The sequence below is a fragment of the Crocodylus siamensis genome, chromosome 11, assembly GCF_052110815.1.
Source record: "Crocodylus siamensis isolate JL-2025a chromosome 11, ASM5211081v1, whole genome shotgun sequence".
Taxonomy (NCBI): Eukaryota; Metazoa; Chordata; order Crocodylia; family Crocodylidae; genus Crocodylus; species Crocodylus siamensis.
This window is the reverse complement of record NC_143405.1, coordinates 48139294-48157839: the sequence shown is the minus strand read 5'-3', so window position 1 is coordinate 48157839 and position 18546 is coordinate 48139294. Positions and strand designations below refer to the sequence as shown.

Genomic DNA, 18546 nt, shown 5'->3' with positions numbered 1-18546 from the left:
TCATCTGCATGTCTCAGAGCACTTACAAAGGTGGGATCAGTCTCACTTCCTCATTTTACAGCTGGAGGAACCAAGAGGCAGCAAGAAGCAGCACTTTTGCCCAAAGTTATAGAGTTAAGCTATGACACACAGCTGAGCAAGGAATACACATTCCCCAAACTGCCAGCAGTGTGCGCTCTCTCTCCTATGACATAACGGTAACCACTCCTCAATCAGAGCCATATGACTTGACTGCGGGTCTTGCAACCAGCCCATACGGCCCTGATAGCACTAGCCTGCCCACATGCAAGGAACTCAATACCAAGGGCCCGATCCAAAGCCCAGGGAAGTGGAAGGGAGTTTTTCCACTGACTATAGTGCACTTTAGACAAGGGTCTAGTTGTACAACTGGAAGGTTCGGAGGACTGGTGCCAAGATGAGGGGTTTGAGCTCTGGGTCATTCGACTGACTCTGGCTCAGCCCTGCACTAATCAAATAATGTTGCCATGTGATGGCTACTGTGAAATGACTTGTGGATGTCACATCTCACATCTTGGCAAACAGGTTTCTATATCCAGAAAAAACAGCACCCTCCAAGCCAAATGGACTGGGAGGTTTCATTATGGGAATAGTGTAATTCTTCAGAGGCATGTATCACGTCTGGCCATTGGGTGAATGAATCACAGACTCATGGAGAAGCAGAGCTAGAAGGGACCTCCAGAGCTCATCCTGACCAATACTCTGCCTGAGGCAGGCTCAAACATAACTACTTTCACCATCCCACTTTGTTTCATAACAGTGGGACATACGTAAGGCTGGTGAGAATGTTGCTGGGAGCCGGTATGTTGCTAGACAGCATGCCAGATGCTAACCAGATGCTCCACGCAACTCCACTAATGGACTCCAATGAAGCTGTTCATGTTGCCAAAGGCTCTAAATTACCATGATTGGATTAAAAAATATTCTGAAATTGCTCCCTGAAATTGCCAAAGGGACTTTGTAAACAAGCCTAACCTGGTTTCTCAAAGCTGCCTGTCTCTGTCAGCTGTGATAAAGGAGTTTTTCTGCTCTTTACAAATACAAAAAGTCTCTATAATAAAAAAGTAGGCTTTACAAAATCCCTGGGTGAAATCTGGGTCCCACTGAAATCATCCTCAGTGGGTCAGGATAGTACCTAGTATGTATAAACAGAGAGCAGTATTCATACATACAAATAAAATTCAGTAGCAATTAAACTTGAATACAGATCCTGCAGCTTCCCCTGGTGACCTTTGGTAGTTTTAAGGGGCTACATGCATTTGTTCTGTTTTCTGGTTCCAGTAGTGGCCAGGGTTTACCAGCAGGACTCTGAAGCTGTCACTATGAGCAGTCCTTCAACTGGAAGATAATCTCTACCACAGCATATTGATGGGTCTTGAGGTGATTTAACAGTCCAATCCTTAAACTAGGGATCCATCTGCAGAAGTTGCAGATCTTTTCACAGAGGAGAGTAGGTTGTAGGCTGGGACATATGACTTATGAGGATAGTCTGAGGGAACTGGCTTATTTTGTCTGAAGAAGAGAAGACAAGGGGCAGGGGAGGGGTTGGGATTTGATAGCAGTCTTTAAGTACTTGAAGGGTGGCTACAAAGAGGATGGAGCTGGACTGTTTTCAGTGGTGACAGATGATAAAACAAGGAGCAATGGTCTCAAGCTGCAGCAAAGGAGGTTTAGGTTGGATATTAGGAAAAACTTTCTCACTATAAGAGTGGCGAAGCACTGGAACAAGTTACCTAGAGAGGTGGTGGACTCTCCATCCTTGAAGGTTTTTAAGGCCCAGCTCGACAAAGCCTTGGCTGGGGTGATCTGGTTGGGGATGGTCCTGCTCTGAGCAGGGGTTGGACTAAATGTGACCTCCTGAGGTCCCTTCTAACCCTCTTTTTCTATGATCCTATGACTCCTCTCCTTTTATTTTCTCCACTCCCTTCTCTGCTTCGAGGCAAGATGCTTTATCTTGAAACAACCTGTCACTTGGTTTAGGTTGCGGCACCATTGGAGCTGGTTAGCACCCTCCCTGCTCTTGATGTCAGCATCCATTTTCTTGAGGTATGCCTTTAGTTTGTCCCTGTAGTGTTTTCTCTGGTTGCTGCAAGATATCATTCCCAAGCAGCAATCTCACAACTAACATAGAGCGCCTTCTGCAACCCCTGCTAAGGCTGAGCAGTCCTATACAGCACAAGCAGTGCTCTTCCCTGAAGGGCGCTTGGGGTGCATAGTATTACTTGATGGGTGTAAGCAGAAGCAGATACAGACTCTTGGGGCCATGATCAGGTTCCTGCCAAGCTCCTTATGCAGTGCAGCTACTGCAGCGCCCTGCTCACAAGAACTGTAATGTTACAGCCCAGCCCACTGTAGCAGAGCAAGGCCTACAGATGACTGCAAGGATATGCTACCTTTTAATTTCAAGATCCTATGAGGTCGTCATGTAGGTTTATTCTGGTTCAGGCTATTAGTCAAGTATATCCAGCTTCCTGCAATATCCAGAGACCTGGAGGAAAGCAAGACGTTTTCTCTCATGCACCCAATGAATATGCTTTCTCTTTTCTACATTTATAGCCCACTAACTATATTGAGAGTCACCCCTGGCCCCTCGTTTCATGCTTTAGGACAAGGGTGGCACATGTGTGGAACACATGGCACAGGTAGCCTCAATATATGGCATGCAGCAAATCAGGGAGGGAACAAGCTGGATAGTCATGGGCATGGCAGGAACAAAAAGCAGAGCAAGGAATTGGGCAGGGGATTGGGATCAGAGTGGCACTCAGGGGTGGTGTGAGGCTAATTTGTGGCATGCCTGCTACTTTAGGACTTGTAAGATGGAGAGACAGGATAAAGAAGAATGGCCCATCTCCAATGTACAGGTGAAATGGCTGCAGAGTAAGATGGATGGGCTAATCTGTTCTTTCTTTGGTCTGCATAAGAAAAGAGTAACTCTGGTTCTCAGATACTAGAACTTTACTGTTCTAGTGAGAACAACTTTTGTCTCAAGCCACTTAGGACTGTACCATACTGCAGCCTACCTACACTAGGTGTTATGAAGATTGGTATCTGGGCTCAGACGCTTAGACTTCTGTGCACCCAAATCCACGTGTGCTTAGGGCCACATTCTGCTGCATGTCTGCATGGGCTGTGCCAGTGTGGATAAGGGAAGGGCACAACTGCAATTCCTTTGCTCACTGGAGAGCTGGGACTGCTCTGTATTTATTCTGGAGTGGACACCTGAAGCTGCAGAGGGAGAAGGCAGGACTCTAGGGCAGCTGCCTGGGACTCTGAGACTCAGTTCAAACCACTTCTCTGCCACAGACTTTCTATGCGACTTCAGGCAAGCCAGTTAGTCTAAGCAATCGTAACATACTTATGAAAGATGGTAGATATTGGGGCCACTTCATGTAATGGTGAGGAAAGAGCCCCACCGAGGAACCAGAGCATAGGGCAGGGCACAGGCTCCTTCGGCACAGCAAGCAGCTCAGAGGGCTGCTCTGGATAAGGATGTCTGTACCTCTGGGTTACTCAAGGTCATGTCTATGATGTATGCCCTCACCTTTCACCACCACAACGAAAACCAGAAGCAGACACTCAGGTTCATCCAAGGGGTAATCAAACATGTTGGGGTATGAGGAAAATAGGAGAAAATGGCCTATGGGTTTACCAGAGGTGAAGCATGCTGAAGTAACCTGGTATCTTCCTTTGGCAAGAGAACTGATCTCTAGATAAGATCTATGGTCTTCCCTTTATCTGTCAGTAAAGAATGTGACATTGAGTCATATGGAAAGTCATAAACTAAGCTTGAGAAGATGGGGACTGGTATAGGAAGGGGGATGAGAAACTGAGGGCTAAGGGTTGGGGAACACCAGGCAGTGTTGAAAAGGGAAGTCTGGGCTGGGGATGTTACTAGCAGAGTTCAAGGTCAGTATTCAGTATTTTCATTCATTACTTTGGGACAAAAAGGGGGAATGGAGTAATGAAATCTGCTGAAAGCATAATGTTAGAAAGCAATGTCAATGCAGAGGAGGGCTGGAATATTGGATAAGAAGGGCATGAATGATCCTGAAGGCTAGACACCTAATAGAAAAGGGATGACATTCAGTAGCCCACAGTCATGCACTTATTAGTGACTAACAACAAGGGTTTTTGCTGTATTCTGGAGGGGGAGCTTTCTCAGTTTGAACGCAAGGAAGAGAGAGTGTTGATCATGAAATGATTAAGAGCCACCGGTGTGATCAGCTTGTGTAAGGGCTAAATGCAAACCTTGGCCTCAGCAGGTGAGGTATTTCTTGTAGGGGCAGGGAAGCATTAATGTTATTGAACAAGGCATTGAGAGAGCCTCATCTGGGTTAGTGTGTGTGGTTCTGGTCCCCTGTGTTCAGGAAACATGAATCCAGACTAGCACAGGAAGAGAGCAGGAGAGCCAGGATAAACTGCGAGAAGCAATCTCACGTAAAGACTCTGAAAGAGGTTGGCTTGTTTAGTGCAGCAGGACAAAACTGAAAGGGGATATGATTGCTCAGGAAGGTAAATGCTCAAGCTCAAGGAGAGTGTTGGCACAGGAACAAATAGGCATAAACTGTCCATGAATAAATGTAGCTTTGAAATTAAAAGGAGGTGTCTGGTTACCAGAGCTGCGAGGTTCTGAAGCTGCCTTCCGCAAGGTGTTGTGGTCACAGAAAACTGAAGATAAAGTTGGATCAGTTTATGAAAGAATCACATGGCACGGCTGTTTGAAAGCAAGAGACTGAACTCAATGGCCCAAGGATCCCTATATTCCTGGGTTGTTATATTGAGTATAAAAAAATAAAAATAAATGCCATTTCTGTTTGACTTTCAGTAGTAAATGAGCAAGAGGAAAGAGGCTACCGGTCAAAGTCAGATACTATAACATGTACTTTGCTACCCTTGCCACTAACACCACTCAAAATTAGTAAGGATGGAGGAATTTATGTGTGGTTATGGAAGAGAAAAACTTCACTTTTGGTCACTGGCTCTTTCCCTTTTGGGAGCTCAGTAATGGAGTGTCTGGGCTGCAGATCCTGCTTGAGAATATTTTTAATGGTGTGTTTACTCAATTTGTCCATTTAAAAAAAATGAAACCATTGCTAATTATTTTTATGATTTGTTAAAGTTTGCTTTTAAATTCAAATCTGCCCCCTGTTGTTTTTGTATAGCGAACTTTATGAAGGCGTCACAACTATCTAACAAATATCACTCTTGCCAGAAAATCAAGACAGTTCTTTAGAGGCCACTCACGAGGTGGACTTGAAAATGGAAGAGCAATGCATTAAACAGTAGTGAATTAGGAAGCAAAGCAAAAGGAAAAATAAAAAATTACAAGTAAAATTGTGCGGCCCAAAACATGCTTCCTCCTCTGTCCTTTTCCCTGGACAATCATAGCTCACACACCAAGCCTGTCCTGTGACCTGTGTAGGAGCATTACCGCTGAACAAAGACCTGCTGAGAGTTTTATAAGGGCATTCAAGACTGTGTGCATGGATCCAACTGCAGGATCATTTTCAACAGCTGCTTACACTTCAGCACACTCTAGTAAATGGAATGCACCTTGCTCCAGGAAAGGAGGGAGCTACATACACCCCGTTCGGCTGTGTGATCACCTTGTTGAGAAGTAAAGTGAGGATGCTACCCAAATGCATATAGCTTAAGCAGATGGGAAGGCACTGTGACTCCTTATAGACAAACTCATCTGTGTTTGCTGTGAGTTAATATACTGGTTCTGTTTTATTTTCTGAGAATCAAGATCAATTGCTTTTTTTTTTTTTTTTTGCAATCCAAGAACTTAAAAACTAAGCTTCCATCGTGCTCCACGTCAGCAGATTCTGTCTCTGAATTCCTTTCTCTAATTCTGCCGGCAATTTGTTTCAGCTACAAGAAACCTTATGGCTTAATCTGTTAGGCTTCCACCCTAAGTAGCATAGAAGGAGCATTAAAAATTGAGATGAAACAGCAAAACTGGCTCAGATAATTAAGGGGGATGTATTTGGCTTTACTTCACAAAGCCACTCTTCCCTGTACGCTTGTTTGTGCACAATAATAAAGATGCACATGGGACTTAGTAAAAATTGTGTTCCTCAGTTTGCGGTGTGGTTGGGGTCTAATTCAGGAAAACCAGCCTTCTTTCAACTGCCATTTCCATCACAAGGATTTGAGAGGGGCAGGGGCTGCACTGTTGCTTTTAAAGAAGCATATGTAATACCCACAGCAATTCAACCACTGAATTGCACTTAAATTTGGTCTTAACTGCCTTGTAGGAGCTGGGTGCACCCCATACCAAAAAGATGGAGCTGGGGCAGCCAGTTTGATCCTGCTAAAATGATAAACTTAACATCTGTGCAATGATGCATTTCCACAGGAAGAATCATCTGCAATTGCCTTATACATATAAAAAGTCCCCAAACCTTCCAAATTAGACATATCTGACAAGTAAACAATAGGAAAAACAGTCAGTTGATCATGTTAATGAAATGCTGTTGCTATGGAAAAGATTGTCCTTGTAAAAATGAAAAAACACGTGCACACTTTTTTTTTCTTTCTGTCATCGTCCAAGGACACCAGGAAACAGCTCCCTGAAAGCAGAGTCTCCATGATCATGGATACAGCCCAGGAGTTTTTTTAAGGGGTTCATTTCCTCAGCCACACTAAAAACTTCCGATGTGATTTGCAAGGGAATTGCCTCTATAGCCAGCAGCTGGGACGTAGCACATTCCACCTATTCTTATGATGGGCCACCTCTACTCATCTTGCTCTTCCTTTTCAGTCTGAGACTATCAGCCCCCCTAAATAAACTCTTTAAGCCCAGTTCTGCCTAACTGATGTAGGTTCTGCAGTCAGTGTAAGTCTCCTGGTCCAAACCAGCTGCAGATCTGACTAGCGGAACAATATTTCCGGCAAACTTGGCATCTACCCACTAACTTAAAAAAGCAGACGTTATAGCAATCCTATATTCCCTTCCCTTCAGCTGTAGCCCCCCACAAGAGTACATCTGGCTCTTGTTCTTCCATCCCCAACAGTCTAACAGTCAGAAAAAGATTCACAGTGAACAGTATGGTTTTATTTGCGGTTGGGAAGGAGCTGTTGAAAATGCAATGAAAAGGGGCCATCAGCTGCACTTCATTATGGTAAACTACTGAACAACTGAAATAATGGGCCCAAAATCTACTTTATGAGATGTTTCAGTGGAATTATTCCAGAGTTATGTTCGCCCATACAACTTCACAGTTTGGCCCTTGCTATGGAAATTGATTTTTGTCAAAGGGTGTAACAGTGGAAAAGGCAGTAAGCATTAGTGAGCAAACAACTCCTGAACAAATTACTTATAAAAAGAAATGGGCCTGAGTCTCTGCTAACTTCCATCAGTTGTGCACTGCTGTATTTGCAACGACTTCAGATGAAGCAATCCTGATTTACACTATTGGGAACTGGAGAAGAGACAGATGGTGGGATTCTCACAACTGGATGCAGAATCTGATGCCAAGTCAATAATAGCAAAAAGATTTATTACGCAAACAAGAAAAACCATGAAAATCAGGGGCTGTATATTGAAAGAGAGAGAGAAATATGAAAAATAAATCAAATAAATTATTGCAGTAAATAGACCTCTGGTTCATTTTTCAGTCCTTTTGCTATTTCTTATACCTTACTGCTTGTCTGTGGCAAGTGTGATTTGACTGTACAAGCTAGTCAGTCCTACAGGAAGGGTGTGGATGAGATGGATGGAGGTGAGGTGCCCTGGACCAAGGAGATGGCCCTTTGGCACATCTTAGCTTGTTCCCAGGGGTCAAGCGGCAGAGAGTAGAGAGAGGATTGGGGCATCAGACCCAAGTATGAGTGTGAAGTGTGAGTGCACCCCATAGAGTGACTCTGATATCAGAATCCAGATCCTGCTTTCTGTTGTGAAAGCACACTTACAAGTTGCAGGTGAAGAAAGGTGGAAGATGGCTGCATTATAGCAATTCTCCTCTTTTTAAACCTATTGAATCAACCAACAAAGAAAATCAAGATTTGCTGCTGTGAAGTGTTCTTTTCCTTCAGCTGCAGCTCTCCACTTCATGCTCAGGAACACAACAAGTGGTGTTCAGGCAGGTGATTTTTGGACCTTTACATCTAAGTATCTGGGAATCCCAGGTTGCATGTTTAGGTATACAAGCAGGGGCAAAAACCTCTGTCCTATTTCAGGCTTTTCCCTTTAATCCTGACTGGCCTGGATAAAACCTGCAGACTGAAATGGAATTTCCTCCGTGCCAAGACAGGTGAGGCCGGCGATCACTCCTTTAGAAGGAACTGAGTGGGGAGTTTGCCTCGCCCAGGAGAAGCCTGCAAGAAAAAAGGTTCCTGGACTACATACGAACAGGTACATAAATGAGAAGGAAGAGTTCCTCCTCCTATGCCAAGGCAGGGCAAGGAGATGCCTATAAAATGCCGTAGCTGAATTTATTTATTTACTTATGTGATTTATAGGCTGCCCTTCTCAACAAAGGCTCAGGGCAGCTTATAGAAAGAGAACAGGCAACTAAAATATCCAAATAAAACAGGCAGCAGAAAAGCCACAGGAAAGCTTCTTTTGCCTGTGCTTCTCGCTAGAGAATTTAAGTTACCATCACTCCCCCTTCGTGTTTGACTTTCGCAGGCCAAGGTGAGGCTGGGTCTGACTGGGGGAATCTCCTCTTTGAGCCTACCCTGAGAAGCGCTTTGCTTCTGTCTCTCTAGACCAGCAGAGGCCAATCTTTTTGGCAGGTGAGCCACCAATTGGCCCTGCACCCTTCTTGAGTGCCACTCGGATCCCTTTCCCCTCCTTGATCTGCTTTCTGCTCCCTGCCCTATGTGTCACTGTGCCACCTGTCCCCTCCTTGGTGTGCCATATGCCACTGAGAGGCTACCCGTGCCGCAGGTTGGCCACCCCATCTCTAGATCACGTCCTTCACATTAGCTCCCAAGTCACCTATGTTCCAGAAACCTGGTGTCCCCTTGACTCTTATCTTTGAAAGTGATTTGCGTCAGACAGGAAAATCATCAAGCTGAGCACAAAGGGAGTTGTTTATAGGAAAACAAGGCGCTCCACTAAGCTTCCTACATGAATAATTTTTGGCATCCCTCGTTCTGGATCTGTCAGGCAGCAGGCCCCTCCTAGGGCACAGACAGGCCGAGAAATGTGGTCTGGAAGGAAACCAGCCCTGTTGAGTTGTGTGCCGAACAGTGTCCTTCTTACAGAGCCACCTATAATTCTGGTTGTGTTTCCCCTCTACTTATGTATTTTTTGTTAGCAACTGCTGCCAATGCCTTGGGTCCTCCTTGTGCAAAGGGCAACCACAAGGTGACTCTCGGTCCTAGGAATGGCTGTTGAGCAAGTGCATGCTCTCACAACAACCCCTGGACGTTTTCTCCCCCTGCTCAGAATGGGGACTTAAAGAATAGTGACACCACAGCAGACCCAACAGGTCTGAGGCAATGGCTTAGTTTTTTTGATAAAAAGGCTCAGCCTGGCTGCTGCTTGTACCTCCTGCCAGGGACATTTTTATTTAATGTGTCTGAGTTGCATATTCAGCTCCCTTGACTGCATGGACATTAGTTGTACCAGCACATGCAACACTGATGTGCAATTGTGCACCTTCCCAGACTGAAAAAATAGGCTTGATTCTCCTCACCAGTCCTTTCATAGCATCTGATGAAGGGAGCTTCAGCTCGTGAAAGCTTGTGCTATAGATACATAGCTGCTTTGATTAGTCTATAAGGTGCAAATCTCCCTTCTCATCAGTACAACTCTGGAACAACCCAGATGAAGGCAATTATATTAGCCAGCACTAGTGAGAAGAGAATAAGCCCACCTATGCCTAACAGCTGCAGCAACAGATGGGGAGTTGAATCTTTTGCCTCATGACTAAAAGAAGCAGGGGGATGGGGAGGGGGGAAAAGGATATGTGCTGAGTAGATCTATGCCTACCCCAAGTCTGGCTGTTCCTAAGCTAGGCATCCACCACCACTAACACTAGCATTGGTGGCTGCATCAGCTGTGAGCTGCCTCATCATCTCTTTATTTTTAGTTTACTGTGGTCCACCCACTTCCTGGTTTGACAGCATTGCTTCGTCTTGCCCGATACAAAAATAAAAGTCAGGATTAGTCTGTGGTCTCTAGTAGAGCAATAGGTGTCTCGGATATTTGTTTCCATGACACAAGTACTGCTGCCTTACAGCTACCTTTTTCAAATGGCACAATATGCAAAATATGTGGCATAGGATGGGCATGGAAATTGGGTGATACACAGCCTAGTAAGCAGTATATGTGGCTTGTAAATGGTTTGTGCTAAAGTATGAATTTGCTGTCAAGATTACTGTACTGCAGAAGTTGGCGATAGAGGTCTACAGTGTGCTCTGAGCTGACCCCATCTAAGAAAAGTGAAGCGCTCCTGGTTTCTGCCATGTTCTCCCAGCATTGTTTTAGTATCTGTGCAGCTCCTCTGGCAGCAGCAACAGTGAAATGCTATTTTAGATTGCCTGGGAGGAATTTTACTGCTGTCCCAGCCAGGCCTTCCTTCAGCAGGTCTCTAGACTGGACTGATTTCGACAAGGCTTGCTTTCTGGTTATGACAACATTCAGAAGCCAAACTCACTCTGACTTGAACAGAAACAAGTTGGGCCCCACAAGGAGCCCATCCATTTAAAGCACAGCCCTGACTTGCCAGTATCCAAGTAACATAGATGCTTTTTAATTCTGATTTGTTGCTTTTTAAAAGCTGAGCAAGCCAGAGGATTGGGGATTTATATTTGTTTAGTTCAATGGGACTGCAGTGATTCCTGGTTTAGAAGAGCCAGCTAATATCGCTGGCTAATAATAATTTGCACTAATGAAGTGCACAGTAATTTTACAATTGTTGCTTGAAGCCACACAACACTTCTGCATGGTAAAATTGTCTTCAGAGGTTGAATGTGTGTGTGCGTGCATGTGTAATTAAATTCTACCTGTCGTAAGATGTGTATGGGGACCTGCTTTGTCTAGCAGTGTGGTGCAACTATCTCTGGAGCAAAACATGGCAACTACTAGAGCCACAGTACCAATGAGTAAATTGAGAGGAACTGAGAAAACATATGGTCTCCAACAAAGTACCTGCTTATGGGAAAAGACTTGTCAGGCTTCTGGTAAACTTAGCATCATCTAGCAGGATAAATCATGATTTGTGAGGGAGTTCAAGAGGAAGGAAACTTCTTACCTATCAAGCCACCCCTTCTGCTCAGAGACCCACCACAACAGGACCAGCCTACACCTTCCACAGCTCCTGGAGCTGAGACATGACCAGTTTTGCTCTGACTGGAGCTCCTCAGCTGTAGGCAACTGGTCTCCCAAACCATCCTTGGCATGTGTTCAAGTTCTTTTCTCACTTTTGTTAGCTGCTGTGTCTGTGCCCTGAGTAAAGGACATGCTTGCACCTTCTGCACATTCAGTTTCCGGCTTTGAAAGTTGGATGTCTCTGGATAAATTTGGATATTTTATTTGTAACTGCTTAGAGCAAGTTTTCCCCCTCCCCTGGCCTTGGTCACTCAGCTAAACTGAGGGATTTCATAGAGGCAGCAGAGGAGAAAATCCAGCAGTCTGAGTCGGCACAGCTCTCTTGGGGCTGCCTTTGCCCCCACTCTCAGATCTGCACTTTCTGCTGGGCCCAAAGTTTGATCGCGTGTGTTGGAGAATGGGCTACAGTTGCAACCTTTGGTTTTGCTGCAGGCTGGGCACATTTGTTCCCAGAGGTTTTCAGCCAAGTTCTTGAAGGCTTCAGAGCTTGCTGAATGTTCCCAGCTTCAGTCCCCATAAATGAGAGAGGCACCAGAAGTTGGATCTGCTCATGAGCAACTTGCTTTATTAAGGGATCTTACTCTATGCTGTTGCAAACAGTCCTCTGTCTCTAGCTCTTCTGAACAGGAGTCACACCAGTAGCAATGCAAGACATTTTTACCTTCCAACCCCGGGCTGCTGAGGTGTTTTACATGTGTCAGATACCCCTCACTACTGTCCCCAGGTGAGTACTGCCCTGCCATTACCTTTGTCTTACATACAGAGAAACTAAGGTATAAGGCTTATACAGGTATAAGCTGTGCTCAGAGCTGCCCTGTGAATCCGTGATGGGAATGGAATGAAACGGGACATGCTATCCGCAGTCCAGAGCACCTCCCTGCCTCGTGTGCAGCAGTTTTTAGGACCGCTTTCCTTTTTTAACCAAGACAGTGATGAATTCCAGGGAGAGCTCGGTGGCTCCACAGCTCCTATTTAATAATTAAATAATTAACGTGGCTAGAAATTCAAAGTGTTATCCATCTAAGAGAGAAATTTTCTGAGAGAAACTTCCCATTACTACTGCTGCTGTGGTCACAAGCTTTCTGTTCTGCAGTTCTTACATATTGCCTCATTAACCCATCCTGCTGTGAAGCTGGGGTATGGACTGGTCACCCGTCAACAGCTGCCTTCCAGGGATCATATAAGATTTACAGATGGGTCAACTGAGATGAGTTAAAAAATAATATCTCCCAGCAGGGTTTGTGCCAGCAAAGTCTAATCTGAAGCACTGAAGAATCTTTCCTTACTAGGTGATGCAAGCAGTCATTCAGACCAACAGGCACAGCAGAAAATGACCCAGTAGCAGATCTTGCCTGACAGTGGAGAGTGACTCACATGACCTTTGGGAGCAGGAGTCATCACTAATCAAGTTTCTCAGCGAAAGAGGCAATAGGGTGAACTTCATTTCACCTGCATAAAACCAGTCAAGGGGGGCTTTGTGCAGATGAAATGCATTGGAACAAAGGGAAACCCAACCTGAGCCCAGGACACAGGTCCTTATTAGGATGGTTTGGATCTGGAGGTGCCTTCTAGCCCTACTTTTCTGTGATTCTATGATTACCACCCTTGTAGCCATTTCTGAAGCATATGGACTTGTAACATCATCTCCACCTCTTAGCACCATTTTGACAGCGTTAAAGCCACTAGATCTGTCTAACTGCACATCTCCTGCCTGTCTTGATTCACTTCCAATGGTGCCCTGTAGGTTGACCTTTTCTGAAGACTCTCTCCACAGGGTACAGCAGTGGTAGAGGCCCTTTTTGCCCAACCTGGGACTGGTCTTCACATACACTTCTGATACAAGGGCATCAGTCAAGGGTATAAATTTTTTCCTCACTAGTTATACTAATAAAAGCCTTAATGTGGACATGTCTCTTACCCACAGAAAGGTGACTCATTGGAAGGAAAATACCTAGGCTAGCATGAGTAGCTATGACAGATGTCCCAGTATAGCTGTATCCGCACTAGGGACTGGTGCAGCAGTACAGTACGACTTTCCAGTGCAGAAGAGACCTCATTCTATGCAGTTCCAGTGCGGGGATGATCTGTTGCAAAGGTCCTTCAGTGCAGAGGTCCTTCCTGCCCAGAGGGGAAGAAACCTGACTAGAAACAGTTCCTGCACTTAAACTGGTGAGAATAAAACCCTTGATCCTAATGTCTGTAGGCATGTCTGATCTTTAGCAGGGGTTGCAAAGGCATTCCCCTCCCAGTGGTGCACTGGTAACACCACACACCCCATAGGCACCAAGTGACAGACTCGGATGAACTTCCAGTGTCTGGAGGTAGGGGGGGAGCTTGGCCCTGACTCCGCACTTGGCTCCTCAAACCTCTGTTGGGGCTTCCACCTTCTCGGCTTCAGACCCTTTCCTTTGGCTGGCTCCTCCAGCCCAGGTCTACTGTCCTGGACCTTAGCTTCTGGGTCCCAGCCCTGTTTCACCCTCAGGCTCTGGGCCTCTGGCTCAGTCTTGTGTGGCAGCCCTTAGGGTCCCTGACCCTGTGTAAGCAGTTAGTGTGCTGCTCCACCCCCAGGGTCCCTGACCCTGGCTAGGCAGCTTGCATCCAGCTCTGCCCCTGGGGTCCCTAACCCTGCCTAGGCAGCTTGCATCCAGCTCTGCCCCTGGGGTCCCTAACCCTGGCTAGGCAGCTCTACACCGGATGCCTCTCATGGACTTCTGTGGCCTCTAAACTGTCCCTATAGTCACAACCCAGTCCTCTGGTCTTAAACTTAAACGTAACAAATATAAGCAAACTGCTTGCACAGAAGTTTTCCTCCACTCTGGGTCAATACCCCACCACAAACTATACCTCCCTCTTAGTTGTCTTGGTCTACCTCTTGTGGGTAGCTTAGGCATCCATGGGCCTGTTTACTGCAATCACCTTCCCTGAGATTTCCTCTCCCTGCAGCATGCAAGGTCAGACTGCTTCTTCTGTCACAGGCCCTGGGCTTACCTGTCTCAGAGCCTCACTCCTTCCTGTCATGTGTCTCCCCAGCCACACACAAGAGCTTCTCATTTACTTAAGGGCCAGCCTGTGCTCTTCTACTGCCAGCTTAGCCAGCTGCACTCTCTTGAAGTTACATTTCTCTAAGACATCTTGTGTTCAAGACTGTCAGGCAAAGCGGGCTGTTTGCGGCTCCGACAGAGCACATTCTAAGCCACAACAGCAAAGCAGCCTATGCCTTTTCTGTCCAACTAAGCGGGGTCTCCAGATTGAATAATCATTGGGTTTAACCTGCATCCAAGCATGCTAAGGCACAGCTAGGAAGCATCCTGCTGAGGGTTGCCAACTCTGAATCACTCCTGCCTTGACTTCCAAGATGAAGGCTTTCCTGGAGTTTGACTGATCCTTTTATTAGGGAATGTGGCTATCCAGAAAGGTTTTCCTTCACTCCTTTCTCTTGTATGAGCTTGTTCTTTCTCACTTGTAGAAACACCCAAATCTAATTCATGCTCTTGTTAATGCTGACATTCATCTTAGTCATGTTTTGCCCGGCTTGTACAAGTTTAGTCCTTTTTAACCTTTCTGTGTAGATCAAGCCTTCCCAAAGCTATGAATAAATAAAAGCCTTCTGTTCATGCCAATAATGGTCTTTTAACAGTTGCAAGAACAAAAGAGTGACCATACTGAAAAATTCCAAATATTTGAATTTTTCCATCTCCAGCTGTTTTCTTCCCCTTTTAAAGTAATGACTTCATTATACTGGGGATCTAGAGAGAGAATTAACAGGGAACACCAGCTGTGTTGGGTGCTTCGGGGGTGGGGGGGCAGCCACCATGCCAGCCCACCGCAGCAGACACCACACAAACACACATATGCACACAGCAGCAGTAGGGCTGGGGGAATCTTAAAGCATCTGAATGAATTGTAAGAGCAATACATTTATTTTCACTTTAATCCGAGATTACAAGTACTTTTAGATCCTAAAATTTGCTTGCTGGATCCTTAAGTTTCAAAGGTGGGTAGCAGACTAGCGGGGTTCTGTGCTCCCTGTGCACTAGGAAGGGTTTTTAGGAAGCTATCTGGACACAGAGGAGGCATGTGGGGGCTTGGACACTGACATAATGCTTAAACAAATGGAGGGTTACAAGTTGCCATGTAGCTGGGGCACAGATTTCATCTTCCCTCCAAACTCCCACATAAGAAAGCCACCTGCACAACCTATAGAGAGCACCAGCAAGCCCACATAAAAGGGAACAAAAAAGGCTGCCCCTCATACTGCCAAAGGATAAGAGAGAAGTAAATATAAAACGTCATTGCTAGCTACAAAAAGGTAAACACTTCAGCAACTGCTATTACATGATACAAAGGTGAACTATCAGCCCGTAATGCAATCAAAGTAAATAAAAAGCCTTGCACAACAAACATGATGGGACAGGGATTGGGATGAGGATGGATGGGACACTGCAATTTAATAATTGAAAATATCTTGCAGGAGAAAATGCAGCACAGGTTCCTGTCCTTCCCTCTTATTTTCTTTTAGTTTCATGGATCCCTAAGGACCTTGCATCCTAGAGGCAGCTAGAGACAGCCATCTCCCATGGTTATAGAAAACATGAAAGACTAGAACTTGTCTGGATATCCTCTACAAATTCCTTCTGGAGATGGACAGTGGAAAGTCTTGCCAATAAAGCCAAGACCCCTCGGGGTAACCAGTATAAATATATTCTGTCTCTCTCTCTCTTATAGTTGTCACAATTGCACAAAAACCAATGGGTTTCCACTTTTGAAATGATACTGAAGATCACATTGTCCCAGACTTGGGCACAAGTCTTGTCTCCTTCACAAATGGGGAAAGCAGCTTGAGAGCACAAATCAACAGTGTAAGGCTAAGAACCCTTTAAGAAGGTTGCAGTGATCAAAATGGTATGTGCATCAAGTCAAGCAATTCAGAGTCAAGGTTAAAGTTCAAAGAAATGTCAACATATGGAAATGTGTAGCAAGGTTATCCAAACAATCTTAACTCTGCCCCATGTAGTGAAGCTCTGGATAAACCTGAAACAGTAGGATAAAGTTACCAGCCATAACAAACAAGTTTACTGTATAAAGAAGTCACAAAAACTAGAGGCTGTGACCATGAGAAGAGAGACATTCTTTATATCATAAAGGAACTCTGCATCTTTCCTTCATCAGTCCCCTTGTAGTTTATCAGGGGCTCAGTGGATACCAAAGCAGTGTTACACTGTTGTTTTTTGGCAGACATAATTTAGAAAAGAGTTCTCATGGCATGAGCTTTTCACTAGTTCATGGAAAAAGTTCTAATACAGCCAAATTTTTACCAGGTAAAACAGTCTCATGATACACTAAGAATATCCCCAAGAATACATTCACAAAAGAGCTGATTATTGTTACCATTTGCAAACACAATAACAATGCTCTAATTTGGCGGCTGTCACTTGAGGCAGAAATAAAAGGAAATTCATAGTTCTCTGCGTCTAACAGAGATACAAAGCAGCACTGAGCAAAAGCATATCTCTTTATGCAGCACAATAATCCAGACAAATGCCTTCACTTCAAACGCTCATTTTTGTCTACAGATATGGCATTCTTTCCCTATCAAATTTACACTATAAAGTGCTGCCTTATTGCTGTTTCCATGTCTGTTCCTTTTAAATATTATTTTTAAAAATCTGGTATTTAAAACTTGTTAAAAGTTTTCATTTAAGGAGGGTAAAGACCTAAAGTAGAAATGATGGCAGGTACAGAAAAGCAACAACAGCCCCACTAAATCCCAGAGCTTCTAGCTTTTTGGGAGCTTTCGTGTTCAAACACATCACTTAGGTTTGCTAGGATGTACTAATAACCTGCAGTGCTGTTCTGGAGAATAACAACAGCAAGCTGAGGTTGCTACTGAGACAGTCTGGCATTAAGTAGCTTGTCCTGTGATGTACTATATGACCTTTCTCATGAACTTTATGCCTCACAAGAACACAAAAATGAGTGGAAACACCGCCCATTGAGGCCACTGTATACACGAAGCCTGATCAGTCCATCAGTTACCCAGGTATAAATTTGAAGGAAGTCAAGTGAAATGAATGGAGTTACACTGATCTAAAATAAGTGAGAAGTCCAGGACTATCAGCAAAGGTACTGCTGTCCTGGCCACCTGCCTGCTTACTCTTTGTTAAAGCCAAGCCTGTATGCAGTGTCTTAGAAACTCTTCAAGTAACTGCAGCTTTTTTAAAACACGGCATTTGAGCCGAGTAACAGATTCCCTCTCAAGAGAAACCAAATCTCTGCCCTTAGAAACCAGTGTGCAAGCCAACTGGAGTCACAATTACACTTCTCGTGAGGGAGAACTGGCTGTCCTGTCTCATTGAGTTTTGCTTTTTTTCCTTGAAAGCCAAATAGATCTGGGCTGGTTCTTAAAACTTCCTAAATGTCAGAGTGTTCAGATGGGAAGGCTGAATCCAGGGGTTGCTGTGCATCACGGTATAGTTTACATATTAATGCATATTAGGACCAGGGTGGGGGGGGCAAGGTTCAGATTTTGTTCTTGATTTTGGCCAAGTCATCCCAAGGTAACAACCCTGGTTTTGTTCCGCTGGAAGTATCGGCGTTCCAATGGTGTTTACTTCAGGATTATACCAGTATCAGTGAGAACAGGAACTGGCAGACATCTTTGCCTTTTATACTGACAGATAACAAACATACTGATTTGTCTTGACCGCTGAACAGTTCTAAACACGTTCACCTTACTCGGGCCCCGCTTTGCCACAAGTCACATGCTATTGCTTTGATGATACTCACCATGGTCATGTGCAAATACAAACAAGTTAAGTCCTGTCAGCATCTGGGCCAAGTCATCATAGCGGCCGCAGTGTTCCCCAGCGCCATGAGCGATAAACACGAGGGCCCTAAACGGAGCATCAAGGTATACATTACTAAATTGGAAACCAGCCTACAAAGGCTCCCGAGCTGTGGGGAAAAACAGCGTAATCATTTCATCAACAACCATCTCGGAGATCAACAAATGCAAGTCAAGTAACTGTGGGGCATGGGTGTAGCTTAGAAGATGGTAACATGGTGAAGAAGGGAGTAGATCATTTGGTAGCAGCTTGCAGCATCTAAGAAGGAAAACAGCATCAGTTTGATCCTTGCCAGATAGCTTGGTGGTAACACTGACTCCACTATACACTAAATGGACACAACTGGTTCCAGCGAGCATTCACAGGTTGAAATGTAGACAGGTTGCTAACAATCTT

General features: G+C 44.9%; 1 protein-coding gene across 7 annotated transcripts in view; it reads right to left on the bottom strand.

Annotated features, from left to right (window-relative positions):
* MGLL (monoglyceride lipase) overlaps positions 1-18546 on the bottom strand; it is a 100956-nt gene that overhangs the window by 38079 nt on the left and 44331 nt on the right. For all 7 annotated transcript variants that reach the window (XM_090021592.1, XM_090021591.1, XM_090021586.1 and 4 more), the window contains one exon: positions 18092-18198. In XM_090021592.1, the coding sequence (XP_089877718.1) occupies positions 18092-18198 (107 nt within the window). The remainder of the gene's footprint in view (positions 1-18091; positions 18199-18546) is intronic.